Here is a 20,541-nt window from a genome sequence, read left to right on the forward strand (position 1 = left end):
AACATTTTGAGTTGATTCTGCTGGTGCGACTGCCACATACGTAGTAAATGATACCTTGATTAAAATTGTAATATAATCTGCCATCAACTCGTACAATTCGTGCTTTGGCATAATGTTCCAAATTTGTCCTAAGAAATTTTGAAAAAAAATCACTTTATTTGCTAAAACTTTTCCACAAAATTCACCAAAAGGGTGCATGAAATCTTTAAATTTCACTTTAGAAAATGCAAAAGTGCCCCCGTGACAAGCTCGATCGGTTCGCTCCCTCGCTTTTAAGTTTCTTCGAAAATGTGTGCGTGTCTTGCCCCCTAAATCTTTGTAAAGTGATTAATTTTGGGAGGATAATAATGACAATTGTTTCCAGTTTTTTTAAATTTAATTCAAGATTTCCAAACTGCACTTTTGATACTTATGATTATTACATAGATGTTAACGAAGAATTATTTATTACCTTGTATTAGCTTTTCTAATTTACAGGTAGGGAGATAACTAATTATTACGATTGTTCAATTTAGTTTTAAAAATCCTGCGTGTGGCCGTGCTAAGACCTACATCAGATCCTGACGAAAATATCAAAATAACTTGTAATGATAATTGCTGTAAAGCATATAGTGATAATTTGCCAAAAAACAAGTGTCACGTTTCCATTATGTTCATTGCGTATTAAATGAAATTTCGGCCACCAGCTTCGTCGACATACGGTATAATCCACTTGGGAATGTCTAAAACCATATCAAAATCGGTGAGATGTATCTAACTCCGAGCGCGCGCTTTAATATGTTGACAATCGTTTAAACAAACAAGTATATCAATTTCATTAAATATCCCCTACGGAAATCAATTGCATCTAACTGGGCAATTCAAATCACTTCATTGCTTCGTCAACTATCAAGTATTTTCCTCATATTCCATTTATCGTTGTTTGAATACTGTGTCCTGTTGTACACAGTTATGTTTAGTAGAATGGCTTCATAGAAAAATCAACAAAAAGGCAAGAACCTTTCTTCTCCTTCTTCTTATTTATATTATTGTTATCATCCATATCGTCATAAGGTTTTAACAATATCGTGATGAATATCATAATTACTATCACCATTATTATTACCACTCTCATTCTGGGAAGCTTTTTTTTGCGATATGTTCCCATCGCAAACATGTCTAAAAAACTTCGTCAAAAGCACAGGATACTAAAAAACGTATACCATGTGAACAAGCTCTTCGTAAATCTCTAGTCAGATCTTGAAGATTAATTTTTACGAAGGTCTCGCGCAAACCTCGAAGTTTACTATGATTTCTGAACGTACAAGCTATTCGCATTTCGTTCTCATTTTCTTTGTGAATGTTGGCGGGCTGCATTTTCTACACAAGGCATTCGCAAGACTCCGTGAGAACTTTGCACGAAATGCGCAAGACGTTGTTTGAGACTCGATCATTTCGAGAGATTTCTCCGAGTTAGGACTTTGCCAGTTTTTTAAAGTATCATTTTGATATCAATCCTCCTCAACTTTTCATTCAGTTTATTTCCTATTTTTAGAGTTGATGTGTGTGTTGGTCATGATAATTGCATCAATTCTGTGTACGTCTTTTTTTTTGTTTCTTTGAACGCAGAGAATGCAACAATACGTGGCGTCAAACGTACATCGGTAATATTGATATTCAAAACAACAGGCATATCACTTTCATCCCATCTCAGCTTAAATTACGAATTAATTGCTTTTGTTATGTTTTGGACGATTTCCCATGCAGTCTTGCGTTACGCATGCGCAGTATGGTAACATGGTTGCTATCTTTCTGGCTACCTCGACACAATGCCCTGCTTTACCGTGATGTCATACTCTTATTTGCTAATATTTGATCGTATTCCTCTTTTGGTGTTTTCCAATGACAGAGGTTAATACGACGATCGTCCTTTCCCTGATAAATGTGTGATGGCAATAATGGACCCAATGGAAGAACAGTATTGACATGTTGACAAAATAAAATCAGTTTTCCATCAGTTTTGTATTTTTTTGTACAATCTATCTACCTTCAGCCAATCATACCTACCATTTTCTTTCACCCCTTACGTTTCTCCTCAGCGACACCCCCTTCTGTCTCTCCCTCCCTCTCTGCCCCCCCCCTCTCTCTCTCCATCTCTTCCCTTCTCTTGCCTTGCACTTGATCCTCATCAAACTGTTGAGACCACGTTGAAGGGCCGAGGGCGCTCCAAACACGTGGGATATTTGCACGATCGACGAGGCTCTTTAAACAAATCGATTTCCTCCTCCTACTTCTCCTCGTCCCCCGAGGGCCGAGTTACATTGGATCTTCGTCGGTCTATAGATTGTTCCATGTTCCCTACATCCATGCATTCCAGAATCCCGCGAGACATCGGCGAGAAACTTGTAATGAATAAATACATGATAAAACTCAAACGAGCCGTGGAGTTCTCGGTCTCTCTGTGTTCATTTGGAATTATCCTTTCGGTTCCACAATGGCCTACCATTACCTTGATTACCAGTTTCATGTTTCACGTATCATATTCACACCTTTTAAGTTACAAGGTGCGCATCAGAAGGTCTGGGCACCCCTGTCTAGGTTTTACATGAGTTAACAAATACAGAGTTGTCAATTATTACGATAACAGTAATAGCACGGTTCTATTTCTTTGATATTTCATGATGCTCATGAAAACGGACCAAACTATTACACATCTTTATTATCAACAGAAACAAATTTGACAACTTCTGGCTGACAACCTAATTAGAATTTCCATCAAAATATTTGGGTGGGGTTGTGCGCCTGTACACACGTCATGCGCGCAACGCCGCTTTTTAATACATAAGATGGTGTTGAACAATATTTGGCCTCTCTTTGCGGTCTCTAGGGTCTACAGTAGTCATCGATTACTATTTTTTTTCTCCTTATGAATGCAATATAATTTTTCGTGTCGATAGAATTGCAGCTCATTGTGTTCCGTACACTTCACTGTGACCCAAAGAACAAAAAATGTCCCACAAGGATTTTCCATTGGTTCCTTTTTCTTCATCGGAACAATGTATTTTTTGTATCTTTTTCTATGAATCATCAAATGAACTTCATATTGTCCTGCTGCGTTCCGATGTATTTCTGTCATCAGCCATTATGTTAAACTCTTAAGGCAGTTGCTAATCTTTGAATCTTATTCATACTCAATATGACTGATATAGTCATTAATCTAAAAATATATTTCATATTATAATGACGGAAAAAATTATACGTAATTTCCAACATAACAAGGGGGCAGAAAAAATATTGTGATATTTTTACGTTCAATTCTACAGTATACATTAATTATAATAAACATGAATAGAATAATAATGATAATACATGATGGTAATAGAAAAAAAAAACAGGAAAAAAGATGAGGTGGAAGAGGGGAAAAATAAAGGGGATATGTTTTTCCAATCCACTCAATATATAATCGACAAATACCCTACATGCCTCACATCATTAGCAGAAAACCCACGGGTGCTAAAAGCAGGTCGGTATCATTGAAATACAGATAAGATCTTCCTTAGAAGCCTCGACTTGTATCCCTTAATTATTTAAGTGTCAGGCATATACTTATTAGATATAGCAATGGAAAGCTCGCCATAGAGAAATAGATAATAAATTAGCATTATCTGCTCATAAGGGTCTGCCGCCGCCGTGTCTACTAGCAGTGATGAACATACAATACGATAGTTGAATATTGCTGTGACTAGTATTGACCTTATTGACACGCTCAACATAATTATCGATATGTTTGCCATCTATTCAATTTCCCTTTCCCCTTTTAATTGAAAAGGGGTTATTGATAAACATGGATATATTTACATCAAATAGGTAATAAAAAACAACAACACAATAACACTAAACGAAGCTTATCAATTGACCCCCTCCTCCATATACATTTCCTCCCCTCTCCCACTTCTCTTCCTCCCACTCCGACCCCCTCTCTATTTTGTCTCGCAAACAAACACACACACCCTCGCAGACACACTCATTTCTCCATCTTTATTTAGATGCATTCATGAAAATCTTACGTGCAGTGGGGCCTAATTTACAGAAAGTTTGATGAAGCTAAATAAAATGATCAAATATGATATTTTCGGATATAATTTTCGTATTCAATCCCTCTTCCCAACTATGTTAAATGGACATCATTTCATACTTTTTCACCGACCCCCCCCCCATGCTCCCGCTCATCAATTGAGTCTCCAATCTCTGCAGCTTCAGCTATATACTTCTCCCCCCCCCCCAGCCCCTCCATGCATTCCCTCGCTCCCGATTTCAATTTCATCTTTTTGTCGATTTAATACTGAATTGATACAAGTTGAAAAGACCGTGGAGCTACTCCATGAAAGCACTTTGATGTTACATTAAGGTGCTAATGCATTTTGCCTCAGTCACACTCACAAACCAATCTCCATGCCGACTGATGGTGTCATGAATGTGGAGCGTTGTGGCCCAGGGGCGGTATTCTGAAAACGTTCTTATCTTAATTTTGTTCTTATCTACGTCACGTTCTCAAATTGGTATTCTGAAAACGTTCTTATCTTTTTCTTATCTTTTGTTCTTATCTTTTTCTTATCTTGCTTTCCATCGATGCTGAGCGCGTAAATTTATAATTCGCGCATATGATACAAAAGCGCGCTAAAAGATAAGAACAAAATAAAGATAAGTGGTATTCTGAAAACGTTCTTATCTTTTTTCTTTCTTATCTCTTTACGATATTTATGATAATATTTAAGATAGCTAGAGGGTTATCACATCTTACGCTGTCCGCCTTCTTTCTTGCTAAAAATCGATGGCCACTGGTAGTAACAAGTATTCCTCCCAACCTTTCTTTCATTCACCCTTTATTTTGCCTGTCTCTTTTTTCTATCCCTTTTTTCTTTCTTTATTTTTTTCTTTCGTCCTTCCTTTCGTTCTGTCTTTCTTTATTTCATTTAGGCCTATTTCTTTTCGCTTTTTCTTCCTTTCTATCTGTTTGTCTTTTTTCATTTCTTTCATTCTTCATTTTGTTTTATTCTTTTGAATCTTTTAACTTCTTCCTTATTTTTTTTTGCGTTATTTTATTTATTCTTTCTTTTTCTTTTTTTTAAATTGAATTCATTTCCGTTAAAAACAAATAACAATACATATAAAATTATACATGTGAATTGATAAATGAAAAACGGGAGGATGGCCCTGCTCAGCAACATCAATCATGGTGCTGCTGGTCTACCGAGGGGTCCTTCCTTTTTTATTTTCCCTTTCCGATTTTTTTCCTTTTTTTCTTTACTAAGTTTTTTTTCTTTCACCTTTTCTCTCTTTCTTTCTGTTTTTTTTTCCTTTCTTCCTTCACTTTATTTATTTTTGTAATCTTTTTATTTCTTCATTTTTTAGGGTAAATTATACTTCACTTTTTTCTTTATTCTTTCCATTAATCTTTCTTCGTTTTTTCATTCATTTTTCATTTTTCCTGCCTTTTTATTTTCCCTTTCTTTTTCTTTCCTTCTTTGAATTTACCTTTCTTTTTATCTTTATTTAGTTTTCAATTTTGCTTTACTTTTCCTTTCATCTTTTATCTTCCCTCTCTTATCTCTTTCTTTCTCTCCCTCTCTTTCTTTATTTCTTTGTTTCATTTTCCCTTTTTCTCTCTTCCTTCACTTTTTACATATTTCTATTCCTTCCTTTTTTTACTTTCTTTCATTCGTTTTTTCTAACTTTTTTGGTTCTTTATTCCTTCATTTTATCCCTTTTAATCTGTTTATTTTGTACTTTTTCGTTTTTTCCCCTTTAAGTTTTTTTTCCTATTCCTTCTTTATTTTTCCTTCAATTTTATATTCCTCTTTTTATCATTGATTATCATTCTATGTATTCCTCCTTTTTTTTTCTTGTATTCTTTCCTTTACATTTCTTTTCATTTTTAAAATTTTCTTTAAAGTTCCTTTTGCTTGCTTTCTTTCGTTTACCTTTTCTTTCTTTCATTGTTTTCTGCATTGATCCTTTTATTTTTTTAAATTTCTGCTTCATTCTGACCCTTTTCTGTCTTCTTACTTACCTACTTACTTTACTTCTTTCTTCCTGTTTTATTCTTATTCGTAACTGCTTTCTTTACCTTTTTTCTTTACTTTCTTTCTTTCTTTATTTTGTGCACGTGTCTCGAAATAATAATCAGTCATTGCGTATAAAATGCCTATTTCGCGCAGTGCGCAAGAAACGGTGCACGCGCAGTGCCCATGATATTCTCTTCACATAAGGAACGCTTTTATTGGTTAAACTGCCAATATAAAGCGCATTTTGATTGGTAATATCTTAAAAATGGGCGTGTTGAAGATAAGAAGGAGGCAGTCCTTACAGAGATAAGAACGCGTTAAGAAGATTTTCAGAATACCGATTTGCAATGATTTTAGCGTCTTCTTATCTCATTGAGATAAGAACAAAGATAAGAACAAAGATAAGAACGTTTTCAGAATACCACCCCAGGGGATTAGTCTCTGGACTTTGAAACAGAGGGTCGTGTGTTCGAATCCCAGCCATGGCGTAATTTCCTTCGGCAAGAAATTTATCCACATTGTGCTGCACTCGACCAAGGTAAGGTGAATGGGTACCAGGTATGATTTATTCCTTGAACACTTTAGCGCCTATTAATATGGCGGCTTAGCTACAGCCGGGGTAATAATATGATACCAAGTATCAAAGTGCAGTTGAGTATATGCACATTGTAACTGTGCTATATAAATGAACATATTATTATTATTTATTATGAAAGTTAAATATAGCTTTGATCGGTTTGGAGAGCTTCGTTGGTCTGTTGGTCATGTCGGTGTGACCGAAGGATTACTGCGTTCGAAAAGCTCACCAGTGCACTCTATCATGTCTATTGTTGTATTCTTTGCACATACTACACTGCAAAAACACCAAACTGGTGTTGTTACAACACCTCTCTGGACAGGTGTGGACCGATATAGATACCAGGATGGTGTTAGATTAACACCGGCGTTTTTGCATTTTACCATTCATATGAACGTATCACAAGTTAAATCAATCAGCACAACATGATGTAAGTAACTGATAGGCGTACACAGTAAAAAAAAAGTATACAACGTTGTTCACTTTATGAACCTTACAGTAATTGTTTAAACAGTTTAAACAAGTGTTTAAATCTTAAGCAACAAAGTTTAATTTTCAATATCTAATCTTCAATAAATTAAACATGATTGTTTAAAAGGTTAAACAAATACTGTAAGGTTCATATAGTAAACAGCGTTGTATAAAATCTTAAACAGCGTTTTTACTGTGTAGGTGTATCATGCAGTAATGACCCTGAACAGAAAGAATAGTATTGCCATCATGCCATGGTTTTATCATTCAGAAAGTAGCTCCAAGGTAATTCATGGGTTCGAATAGACCGGAATACATCCGATTCATTTGTTCTGCCGCCTTAATCAATGAGAGTATCATATCTCTCCTCTCTCAGCAACCCCTTCCCACCCCCTACATCCCTCCCTCACTCTGCACATCCCTGTAAAAGAAACCATCTGCTCTGATATCGTCGTTATGAACAGGTATATTGACTCCTGTAATATTACCTAATCAGCATAGTGCATTCACTATCTCCAAATGACCTTTTATTTCTCTGCCATTAGGGGAATGGAATGGCAATATTCCTAATGAACGGGAGCAAAAGAAGATAATAATGACAAATGTGTTTTTTGTGTTGTTGGTAGTGACCGATTGATGTATTGTACTAATAGGAGTGCTAAGTCTAAAATGTACTTCTTTAGTTGTTTTGTTTCAGTTTTAATAAGTATATATTCTCAAAATGATTAAATGTGATCTTATTTTTTTAAAGAAGAAAAACTCAAAATCATTACAAAAACAGTGCTTGTTTCACTAATTTGATGTGTTTTCTGTAATTGAATTTGGCTCAATTTGCATAAATAATTGATATGCATTGAATATGCAAACACGGTATCCAACACAATATCAACACAGTATTACTGAATGATTGGAATTGAAGTTACCATCGTCAACAAACGTTTATCTTTTAGCTTTGGCTGATAATTCAATGTCGACGATGAAGAGAGTGAGTTAACGACTATCGCCATAATGTGCCGTGGCTATCATTTATGAATGAATCTCACAAAAGGAGCAAAATAATTCCAGCAGGAATTGATAATTGCATTATAGCCATATAATTATTGTCGGGTAAACTTCAAGATTTGCAGAGATCAATTAAACAGAGTAAAGGAGTAAAAGGAGTGAGACAAGAGTAAAGAGAGAAAGAGAGTAAGAGCGGGTAAAGAGTAGTAAAGAGGGGGTTGTGAAAAGGTGGAGAAGGATGTTCTGATCCCGGGGGGGGGGGGCACTCGACCAAAAAAGTGGTAGGGGTGTGCCGCGGGTGAGACAAAAAACGGGGGCCTTGGAGCGGGCTCATTGTAAAAAGGAGGGTCCTCGGAACGGGCTTCGGAACTACAAATGTTTGTGAAAACGGGGGTCCTTGGAACGGGTCGCCTGCGTGCGAGTGCGTATGCATCCCTATGGAACGTGCATGCAGCTAGCCCGGCGGCACGACTGACGGGCGCGCTAGCGCAGAGGCGCTGGTCGGACAGCGAGCTGCGGCCGCTTTTCACCAAAATTGCGACCGGAACGGCGTAACGGAAAATATGCAATGCACTGGAGCGGATTTTTTTTTTTCTTTTTTCTCGAGAAGAAGAAAATGCTATGCTTTGGAGCGGCTTTCTTTGCTTTTTTTCTCAATAAGACAAAAATGCTATGGCTCGGAACGGAAATTTGAGTGTAAAAATGGGGGTCCCCTCCGCGGCACATACCCACTATGCATTATATACTGAGTGCCCCCCCCCCCCGGGTTCTGATGTTGTAAGCATTGCGCCAAAAGGGAAAAGATGCAGATCGGTGAGGGCGATGTGCTATGACTCTTCGTTTTTAACATTGAGTTCGCAAGATTTGTGCGTTATCATGATGATGAAGATCATTTGGTTATCCTCAATTATGCGAGGTTGCCACGCGAAGTTGGAATTTTCTGATGCTTAGCTGAATTTATCTCTTTTTACTTACATAATACTTAACAGCTTTTTTAAGGGGGGTTGGAGTTGGGGTGGGGCCTAAAATGCTTATATTAGAACTGGTTTCGATTGTGAATGCATAAAATAATGTAACTTGAGGTAAAGTGGGGAAATTAGCAATTCTTTATTAACCATGGAGTGGATTTAGCTCCTTCTGGAATAAAGCTATATTGGATTTAACTCTTTTGGAATAAAACACAAATTTTGAATCATTTTTGCCAACCTTTCCAAAATATTTTCAAATGCAATATGATTTATTTAATTCCCATGTCTGAGATACACACAATTATATTTTGTTCAATAGCTGATTTAGACCCTTTTGGATTCAAGCTGCAGATATATTTCAAGAAGTATCGGCTGACTGCATGATAATCATGCCTATTCCACTATAGACGCCTCTCCAGTTTACAAGGTTGGTCATATGAAAAAACAAAATTATTATTAATTAAGACATTTCTTTCTCTAGCCGTGTTTTCTTATGTATGTAAACACTACCCATTTTCGGCATATTACCTACCAACCCCTTAAACCACATGAGTCTATAGAAACATGAATGATGAATCTGAAAAAAAAATAATTTGCGCGTTCAACATTTTAGAAAGAGTGGAAAGTACATGCAGTCTCCATATTTCATTTGCAAATCCAACTATGTGTAAAATTAAAACAAATTATAAGTGATAGAGTAATATCAATACAATGAACAATAACAATGAGTAAAAATAAGTGAATTAAAATTAGTTTGTCAGTCTGTCTTCCGATTTATAATGTTCAACTTAATCTATTCACTAACATGACTAAGTTCTATTGTCTTTTTAGAATCGTGGTACCTTCTTAAAAGTATATAGAGCCTACAACATGTACAATGATTAATGCATATGTTTAAAATTATTAAATGGGTCTATTATGCATCTTGATAAAAATATTGGCGGGACCGTTACGGCGTTTGTGCTTAGCATTCTTATCAGGATGATCAGAATTTGCCTTAAGAGTGGCTTCTAATGCAAGATCATGTTGATTTTCGCAAAGTATGAATCATCTTTACGTGGGTGTCAACTCGAAATCGGAACCGTGGTGATCAAACCCGTATTCTTTTATTGTTCAAGTACATTTTGTTTGTGTCTCAGTGAGCTTAAACCTCAAATTATCTCATTCTTCGAAGCTTGTCATTTTCAATTGGATCTATGCTTTAGCCCTGAATTGTAACAAAGGGTTACAACGTTTGGATTTGGCATTAACAAATCACTTTTGTGTGGTTGACCTTCTATTATCTATTCATGATCAGGTTCGTGTGTTTCCCCCCTAATAACAAGCAATATTTTTTGGCTTGGGTATTGTCTTGACCATTATCCATTGCCCTTGATCCGACTCGTGCCTTTTCTTGTTAGTTCTTTTGAACCGACTCACCCGCGAAGAGACGGCAATCAATTATTGGAGAGCATTGTCTGTGAAGTATGCTGTGGAATGCCGTGAAAGGACGACGGGTGGGCGATCGGTTTGTCTAACAAGACAATCGATTTGGTATCTACTTCTCTTGTTGGATATTGATCAGTTTTCTTTTCTATTCATCAAGTTTTTTTCATCGCTGCTTTTGTTGCAAGACGCCGAGAGGCAATCTGAGGGATGTAGTCTATATTTACAGACCATGTTACCAGCTTGAAAGAATGTCATTATTAGAAATTTGGCTGAAACAACGGGATAATTATATCATCCATGCGCTGCCACCAATTGATAAATCTCATCCATCAATATCTATAAGTATTAAGATTAATATAGGAATTGGAGGTCACTTACCGTGGGATTGGATGAACATTGGCGAGTGGGACTTCCAAAGGGGTCTGCGAAGTGGACAGACTCCAATCAGAAACCATGAATGGTTGAATGCTTGGCAACGCACGCTTAGACGAGTTCTGACAATCAGGTGACAAGTAAAGAAATGTTTTGTCAATAGCACTAGTCGATAATGCACACAGATCAGAGAATAGAATGAAGTACTTCTTTGGCAGTATCTGGATCCGGCACTGTCGGGGCTTCTTCAGCAAAGATGAAGAAATTTTAGCAAGGTTTAACTGGGAGCATCTAAAGGCGTGAAAATTCTCAAAGTATTGTCACAAGTGTGTTTACAAACGGATCAGGAGCATAGGCTGAAGCGATTACACCAAACTTGTTTCGATGTTGAATAAATAAATACTCTTGTCCGTCTGCTATCCACTTCAAGCACGAAGACGGACCAGAGTACTCGGAATCAGAGGGAGAGTATGGTGTCTCATTATAGGAGACATTCCCGTGACTAGATTTGCGTCTTGCTGAAATTTCCGTGGAAGATTCTTATGGAATTAAGCAGTCCGAAGGACAACTCACAGAGGACGGGGTTCTTAAATTTGGAGAAAAATGCCGAAGTCAAAGAGAAATTGCAAATAAACTAGTAAGTGTAATTATCGTTCTATTTTTACTAGTATCAGACTGTTATATGGCCTAAATGCTATTGAAATGTCATTTTGAGTTATTCTGATTCAATCATACGTTTTCCCGAAAGATTAATAATAAAGCATTTTTGGCAGTTGTCTCGTTCTGGATTTTCTGTTTGTTTGCCAGAAAATATTTAAGAAAGCACTATGATTCCGTGTTGAAAACACTTCATGAATTATATGCAAAATATTGAATCCTCTCTAAACAATATAATAGTGATAAAGTAAAAAAAAAAATACGTTCAAATATGTGTACAGCCTGCAAAGAGGTAATATATTTTACTTATACCTTGGTACTTTACATTGAACAACGACTTTCCCCACCCTATACGCTTTACCCCCCCCCCCCCTCGCCCCACGTCGCTTTTGCCTTTTTCCCTTTTGCATCACTCTCTTTTTTAATTCAGCATATTCTTAATTACATGAAAGATCGTTTGATATTACAAAGGCCTACCCCAAAATAAAACATGCAACCTGGAGATTATAAAGAATCAATAGTGATTAGATTCTTACCACTAAGGGTATAAAGTTGTCCACTCGATGACTTATTGATTAAAAAGACAATGGCTATACTGCGAAGCCAAACTTACAAAATGGGCACCCATTTAGTGCTCATGTTGTAGGCCTAGACACCGAAAACTATACGTGTTAAGAACAGCAGCAATGATAATTCAACATACAAAAAACAAATTGAAAACAAATTGAAAAGTTGGATGTCATATCCAGCCTTGCACAAAGCTGTGAATCCAACGTTTTAAGTGTTGGGTCGAACCATTTGAAGTGGTAAATGCAATTTAGACAAGGTTGTCACTTCTCCAACCTTTTATAATTATGTTGATTTAAAATTTCATTTCCACCTCTCCAACTCACTTTCTTTTTCTCGATTTGGCCTTAATTCTCCTCTTTATTCTATTCAATCATTGTTCTGTCCATATCTCTTTCCCTTCCTTCTCGACCACCCCCTTCCCGGCATTTCCCCTTCAACAGCAAGGGATACTACCGAACAAGATTCTATTTGATGTATATATTAATCAACACTGCCCCATCCCAACACAACTGCTCCCCATTTCCTCCGCCCCCTCCCAAAACACACAGAAATTGTCGGGGAATCGAGGAGGGTCACGTGTCACATTCTCTAGTTCAAGGTAAACCGTGTAACACTGCTCAAAACTCGACGTCGGGGTCAACTACATGACATTCTCTGCCCCTATCCGCACGCAGGGGGTCTTGTTTCTACCCCACAAACATTTCGGTGATACGACGCACATGCCGTATATTGTTCATGATTAGACCTCAGGCCTATATACCGTCAAAAGTACAAGGTGTTAAGATCCGTTACCATAGCATTTGCTCTTGAGATAATGCACACATTAATCCAAACATAATCCCGTACTTCAAACCCATTGGGAAGAGTGGGGGTAAATGAGGCCACCCTTTTTTCGTAATTCTAATCATTTCTTTTCAATGCATACTGTAGCAGTATATAAACAGTCATAATTAGATGTCTAATACTAGGATTACAGTAGACATACAATTTCCAATAGATGAGAACTAATCATTCTCATTTGCATATCACTGTTGTCAGATGTTGAGTCCCCTTTATCCAAAAAATATTTTGTGTTGCTATAAAGTGAAATTGATTCAGTTGGTTTGTTACAACATGGACCTACTCAGAGTAGTAGGTCCATGGTTACAAACACTGAACTAGTAACAGTCACAGGATTAATATCTAATTATTTTCCTAAAAGCCCCCATTTTATTTCCAAAAGGCCCCCATTTAAGGATTTATTTATTAATCCTATCCAATAATGTGGGAAAACATGATTGTTTGATTGTGTTTTCAACTGTCACAGTTATATTTTTGTGTTTCTACATGTTTTTATTTGAAATGGACAATTTTAGTGTACATAAGCGAGTGTGGAGTCCACATGTACACTGAATTTTACCGTTTTACCAGATGTAACTACAACAGTGTATACAGTGTTAATTACGTTTTAATGCGGGGGGGGGGGGGTTGGCTCATTTGCCCCATCGGGCATGTTAATTTTATAGGCTTCCAGACAGAATAAAAAGAGGTGAATTTTACTGCAATACTAGCATGATTTTGAGGTGCTGCTGCGTTTGTGTTTCTCCTGGACATGTGCATTGGACTATGAGGCATTTCCTTGCTCAAGATATATAAACAGCAATCCATTTGACAATGGTATGCTTCAGCAGTGAGCTAAAAACTAACTGAGGGCCTTACTTACCTTGGGGTCTCAATTTCCCCACCTTCCCTTACATGTAATCCCCATATCATTCTGATCCAAACACGTCATCACAATCATATCACTATCCATATATCTTTAAAGGTCAAGTCCAACCCAGAAAAATAATGATTTGAATAAATAGAGAAAAATCAAACTAGCAAAACGCTGAAAATTTCATGTAAAATAAGAGAGTTATGACACTTTAAAGTTTTGCTTATTTTTCACTAAACAGTGATATGCACAAATCAAATGAGACAGTCGATGATGTCCCTTACTCACTATTTTTTGTGTTGTTTTATTGTTTGAATTATACAATATTTCATTTTTTTCATAGATTTGACAATAGGACCAACTTTACTGTATCATATAATATGAAACAATGCTCATTCCACATTTTTAGGGAGGATTTATCTTGTTTCACTTGACAATAAGGAGAAAAATAGAATATTCCCTATTTCATGTAAAAATACAAAATAAATAGTGAGTGGATGACGTCATCAGTCTCCTCCTTTGCATACCCACCAGGATGTGCATATAACTGTTTTGTGAAATTAAGCAAAATTTTAAAATGTCATAACTTTTTTATTTTACATCTGATTTTAGTGTTATGCTTGTTGGATTTTTATCTTTTTATTCAAATCAACTTTTTGTTGGGGTGGATTTGTTCTTTAACGAAATTAGAGGAGGGGCAATTTTTTTACAGGCCTGGAGAAAATGTCTTGCTGCCATCAAGAACAGCACTGGTCGTTTAATGGGACGTTAGCATAACACCCTGTGGGCCAAACATTACACCAAAGAGTGCTACATTAAATTAAGGGGAAGTTCACCCTGACGAAAACTATTGTAAAAATAGCAGGAAAAAATATTTTGAAAAATATGGGTGAAGGTTTGAGGAAAATCCATTCAAAATTAAGAAAGTTATTAGAATTTCAATTTATTTTTTGATTTGTGACGTCATAAACGAGCAGCTTCCCTATAAAGTTGTGTAAAATTCATAAATGGTTCGTAATGAATTATTATTGTTTTTTTTTTAGGAGCGGGTTTGAAATAGTTTGTGTATTTATATACTGAAGGTACAATAAAACTCTTCTCAATTTTCTGAGAAAATTCAATTTCATTTATTTTTTACCATACGATATGTAGGAAAGCTGCTCGCAAAGGACGTCACAAATCAAATAATTAAAATTCTTATAACTTTTTTATTCTTTGATGGAAGTTCTTCAAACCTTCGCCAATATTGTTTTAATTATTTTTCTGCTAATTTTACAATAAACCTTTTTCAGAGTGAACTTTCTCTTTTGTTTCAGCTTCCACAATCCCAACTCTCACGCTTACAAAAATTACAGAATTCTGCAGCCCGTATTGTTACCCTTATCAGACGCTCTACTCACATAACTCCAGTTCTGTCCACTGCATTGGTTACCCATCGAGTACCGTATTGTATTTAAGTTATTATTGTTAGTTTTTCACTGTATCCATGGATCTGCCCCAGAATATAATGTTAATTTGTCGATGCCATACAATCCTCGACGTTTAAGATCTTCTGATTCTAAATTGCTTACAGTTCCTAAATCCAAGAAATCATGGGGGGATCGGTCATTTGCACATGCTGGGCCATCCTTGTGGAATCGGTGGCCATATTCCATTCGTAGTATTTCAAATATCGATAATTTCAAAATTGCTCTAAAAACCCATTTGTTTAAAATTGCCTTCCAGTAGTTTCCTTTCATTGTCATGACTGTGCTTCTGTTATCCTTGTCCCTTCCTGCTCCATGTAATTTTTCTCTCATTTCCATTTCGCAGCGCCTTGAGCACATAATCAATGTGGATGTGGCGCTTTAGAAATACTCTATATTATTAGTATTATTATTAATAATTAGAGTTGAACTACATGTAAACCTACTTCTTTTGGCATGGTACTGGGTCATGTAGTTACCAAAAGCTGCCCCGCCTTTAATATACTCTAAAATACATAGACCTCTTGTTTACAATAGTAGTACTTTTGTTTGATGATGTCATAATGACCGGCAAGTTGGTCGTGTTTATGGTCTTGACGAATACGGTGTCCATAAAAGATGTAGAGCTTCGTTTTGTTGTAGTTTGCATAACACCGATTACTGGTGCCATAAAATTGGAATAGGGGTTATCTTCCAAAATATGGCAAAGGTAATGGGACCTAATGGTACCCGATAGTGATAATGAAAGAGCCCACGCTATTTAGCCCACCCCCCCCGAAAAAAAAATAAGTGTACTGAATTTTGAAGGCCCCTCTCCTCGTCCACCCTCTTCTCATCCATGATGGCCAATTCGAAAATAAACGTCATGCCTTTTTTAACATCGTTAAAAAGGAGACATTATTCAATGAGTTCAATCATGAATAATCGATACAGCTCCTCACACATATTGACCATGGAACAAAATTCTTATCTATAGTCATATTAATCATTTTTTATTTTTAGAGTGGTTCGCCGGCTAAAATAACATGATTAAAATAAATGATATAAATAAGCAAGTAAAATACCGAGAATGCTATTAAAAACAAATAAGAATAACGAAGTTGTATTTTTTTCCCAAAATATTTTCGGTGAAATTGTTTGTATCAATTTAATTATAAATGTGCAGTGATGAAGCTTCTTTGATGTCAAGTTTTAGACAATCCTGAAATAAACATTTTTATATTTTTTGTGGCATAAATTTTGATTGATTATGTGAGTGTACTTCAATATTTTTGCTTGCCTGCATCTTTCTTTCTTTCTTTCTTTTTTTTTTGGGGGGGGGGGAGGGGGGCGGTCAATAATCTAGTATCAACTTAACAAAATACAACAAGGTAAAGATTCAGAATTATCCTTAGGTTATAAAGTTATCTGATAGGAAAGATACAGTTTCGAATACAACTGATTAACTCTTTTTTTTCTTTTACAGGTATTTCTGGAGTAAAACACAAGTGATGTAACTTTAGGCCGCGAACAATATATAGCAAAATAATTACTCATCACGGAAAGGAACACTGTACGAATGGATCAACAGCACTACACAGTATAGATGCTTCCCTTGGAAACATTACAATCGATATGCTTATGTTAAGGTAGCGAAACCATGAAACATGAATCAAAGACTATTCATGTGGATGAGCGACCAAGCTTTGCCGGAAGTTTGGTCACCATATTTGCTGGACAAGGAGCCCGAGCAGCTGACAGCAAGACCACAAGAGAGAACCTCCCAGGAAAGAGTAGAGTGGGACGCATCCTTCTCAATGACAACCACAGCCAAGACCGGCTCCTGGGAATGAAGCTTGCGGACATCCATCAGATGCAACGGAAGGCAGAGACCTTCATATCGCATCAACAGAAGACCTTCCTCGCAAAGATGGAGAAGCGTCAGGATACTTGGGTCAGGGAGCACATCAGGTTCTCGAACGGTACCAACCTGATAAGGCAACCCGAGGATGACGACGAAGACGTTCCGCCCACCAGAGAAACTTACAAGTCATTTCTTGAGGGTGGTGGATGTCAAGGGGTCGATTCATCAGATGCTACGAAAGGAGACGATGGAACTCTCCCCGCAATAACGTATCTTACAGAAGGAACAGATAATTCAAATTCAACAAAGAATGTTGGGAACGGTGCAACAGTCTTCTTAAAAGAACCTGACGTCACCGATCGAACACCGAATAAAGGATTTGTAGGTCTACCCCCAATCACACAAGCAAAGAAATCTGGATTTGCCCCATCTGGAAATGTTGATGATGTGTTCGATGATATGGCCTTCAAGCGAAGTGTCCGAAAATGGCCACCAGTTAAGAGTGCAGAGGATGGGACAGGAAGTTTACCAGTTATAGATCTTAATGATCCAAGAACAGGTACTGCTGGAAAGGAATCTAAAATGAGTGCAATAGAAGAACTGGAAGAATTTCCAGATAAATGTAGCCCCATACCAAAGTTCCTCTTGTCAAGATCCCTACCCTTGATGCAGTTGGAAGAACCTCAATCTCGGAAGCTACGAGCCCGTAGAGAACATCAACCAAAGCTCCGACGGAAGAGATCAAGGAACATGAGTGCAAGGGTGATCGAGAATGACAACCCTTTATCGGATGACAGGTTTGTCAAGCTGCATGCACTCTTGGCCAGTGAAGTAGTTGCTGATCATGAGTCGAGGGAATTATCGGCAATTACACGAGGGTTCCTTGCCGCGAAAAGGTTTGGACAAGGTTGGAAGAAAAATTAGGTACCAGAAGTATCATGATATACATGTAAACAAAGAGTAAATGAATCCATTAACTGCTTTTCCTTATGATATCTTTTAGTATTGTTCGGATTTTAACAAACCCTTCTTCGACTGCTGATGTAGATTTCGTTATACTCTAGGTTTACATGGACCTACACTGTACCAATTTCCGTCCACCTGGAGGCGGGTAGTTCACGCATAATGATATCTAATAGTATATGCACCAAACCCTCCCATGCAGGGCCCCGTTGCATAAAAGTTTATACTATGGTAACTTTGCCATCCAATGATAACTACCATGGTAACGCTGATCAATAGCCAATCAAAATCAAGGATTTCTTGCAAGTTACCATTGGATGGCAAAGCTACCATAATGATAACTTTTATGAAACGGGGCCCAGTCCGTCCGGGAAGGGAGATACCACAGGATACTTTCACATTTGGTCTGTAAACTCAAATTCTGGTTAAAACTACAACATCAGCAACAACAACAACAGTATTTAGCTTGTATTTGCTTTTGAACGATGGAATGCGATATCTTACAGTTCTTTGCCCGTAACACACACACACTTATATACGACAGTGGTTACTGCATTGGATTGCCGGCTTAACTGTGATTTCATTGTAGTTTAGTGATTAAGTAACTTTTTTTTAACCGGACACAGCAAGTAACGTGCTCTTAATATAAATTATGCTGCTCTTGATCTACATGTAAAAGAAGTCGCAGCCTTCTACACTCTATGAAATCCATTATTTAGAAGGTTACCCGATTTATCCTTTGGTCTTTTTTTGATGAATGAAAAGTTGAAGCATTTCGAAAATGAAGAAGGCACTGTACAAATCGTTTTCATATATCACTTATTCTCCTATGGCATTAAGAGTGCAGTTAGAATCACAACACCGTTTTTGCAAAGGTTGCGGTTATATTGGTTTATATTGGAATATTCTTGACTATTCTTTAAATATTGTATTTCCCCTTATAGCTTTCTTCTTCTACCATGTAGTCTTTTATTGTCTTCTCTTTCTCTGTGTTGTAATTGGTAAATATTGAAGGGGTAGAACATTGCGTGTGTTTTTTTTATTTAACAAGTCGCAAGTGATAAAACAAAATCAAAACAAAATAAATTAAACTGATGTTTTCAAAATGAATTTTGTCATGTTCACGACAGACTCTAAAACGATATCCAGAAAAAACCCAGTATATTGCCCTTTTCCCTTTCACAACTCTTCGGGGGGGGGGGGGGGTCACCTTCCAGCCCTCTTTAATGCACAATTGCTACTCCCCTTGTCCTCCTTTTTCTTCTTCTCCTCCTTCTTCCTATTCTACTACTACTACTGCTACTACTACTCCTTCTTCTTTTTCTTCTTCTTCTCTCCTTCTTCTTTTTTTTTATTTTAGTGATACACAATGTCAACATTATCTTGTTGAAAATAAATTGTGAATCAATTTGTTTGGGCGACATTGATTCTATTTCGCACGGCATGGTGGGTAAACAAAATGTGACATTTCATTGGAATATATTTTCACACAATATTCATCACTGTTTGCTGGTAGTTTTATTTACTTGAATCTACCTGAATTGACCACAGTATAACTTCATAATTTGCCTTAATATCACGTTATAAACCATGTGACGAAATGATTCTGTTTTAAATTACATAAAATTGTTAATTTTATGTTCTTATTCATTAAACCTTACAGTACATCAAATATTTTAAGCGAATATTTGATGCTATATTATGGTGGACTATTTCTCACTGTAAAAAAATAAATCGTTTGCCGTATTCTCTACTACAGTTTTTAATGCATTCATTTGAATATATGTCTGTTTTTATAAAATCTCGTGAGCAAAGAATAATGTAATTTAAAATTGCTTTATTCTTATATAACTCAAGAGATTTTCACGTGTTCTCAATTCCCGAAGAACTTGGTAATGACGCGCATTATATTTGTTGCATGTGCATTTGCCAATTTGTCCAGCAATCAGCGTGCATTTTGTGCTACTAATACCGTAAAAGTTAATGATGTATTTATTTAATGTATATTGTGCAATGTTTATATGATTTGTTTATTAATAATAAAACGAAAATGGTGATTCCATCTAAAGTTGTACTTGTAACTTTGTGTTTTCAAGTTTAGGGGCGGAGCAAAGGTATTTTCATAGGGAGGAAGAGGGCGGCCTAAATATGACATTTGATCTTCGGCAAGCAATACACATAGAGTGGGGGAGATATAGAGACAGAGAGGGAGGATGTGAATGTGTATGTGTGAGATAGAGGAGTGGGAAGGTGCAATTCATTCATGGTGGTTGAATGCATGACCTATGAGGGACACAAGACAACGTGCCCCGTTGAGCCTTCTGTCGAAAACCCCTTTTTTGTGGAAATTTAAATGACAACCAACCAAAATAAAGCGCCGCAGGTGCAAGTTACACTTTTAATAAAGGCCCGGGGGCCGTTTCATAAATCTGTTCGTAAGTTAAGAGCGACTTTAAGAACGACTGGTGATCCTTTCTTACGCGCTAA

General features: G+C 36.8%; 1 protein-coding gene across 1 annotated transcript; it reads left to right on the plus strand.

Moving 5' to 3' along the window:
- Positions 1-10,975: 10,975 nt before the first annotated feature.
- LOC129269381 (uncharacterized) lies at positions 10,976-20,116 on the plus strand. Its single transcript, XM_054906871.2, has 2 exons — positions 10,976-11,499; positions 16,714-20,116. Exon 2 carries the CDS (start codon positions 16,888-16,890, stop codon positions 18,013-18,015), a length of 1,128 nt encoding a protein of 375 aa, XP_054762846.2. The 5' UTR covers positions 10,976-11,499; positions 16,714-16,887; the 3' UTR covers positions 18,016-20,116.
- The last annotated feature ends 425 nt before the right edge of the window (positions 20,117-20,541 follow it).

Source organism: Lytechinus pictus, chromosome 10, assembly GCF_037042905.1.
Source record: "Lytechinus pictus isolate F3 Inbred chromosome 10, Lp3.0, whole genome shotgun sequence".
Classification (NCBI taxonomy): Eukaryota; Metazoa; Echinodermata; class Echinoidea; order Temnopleuroida; family Toxopneustidae; genus Lytechinus; species Lytechinus pictus.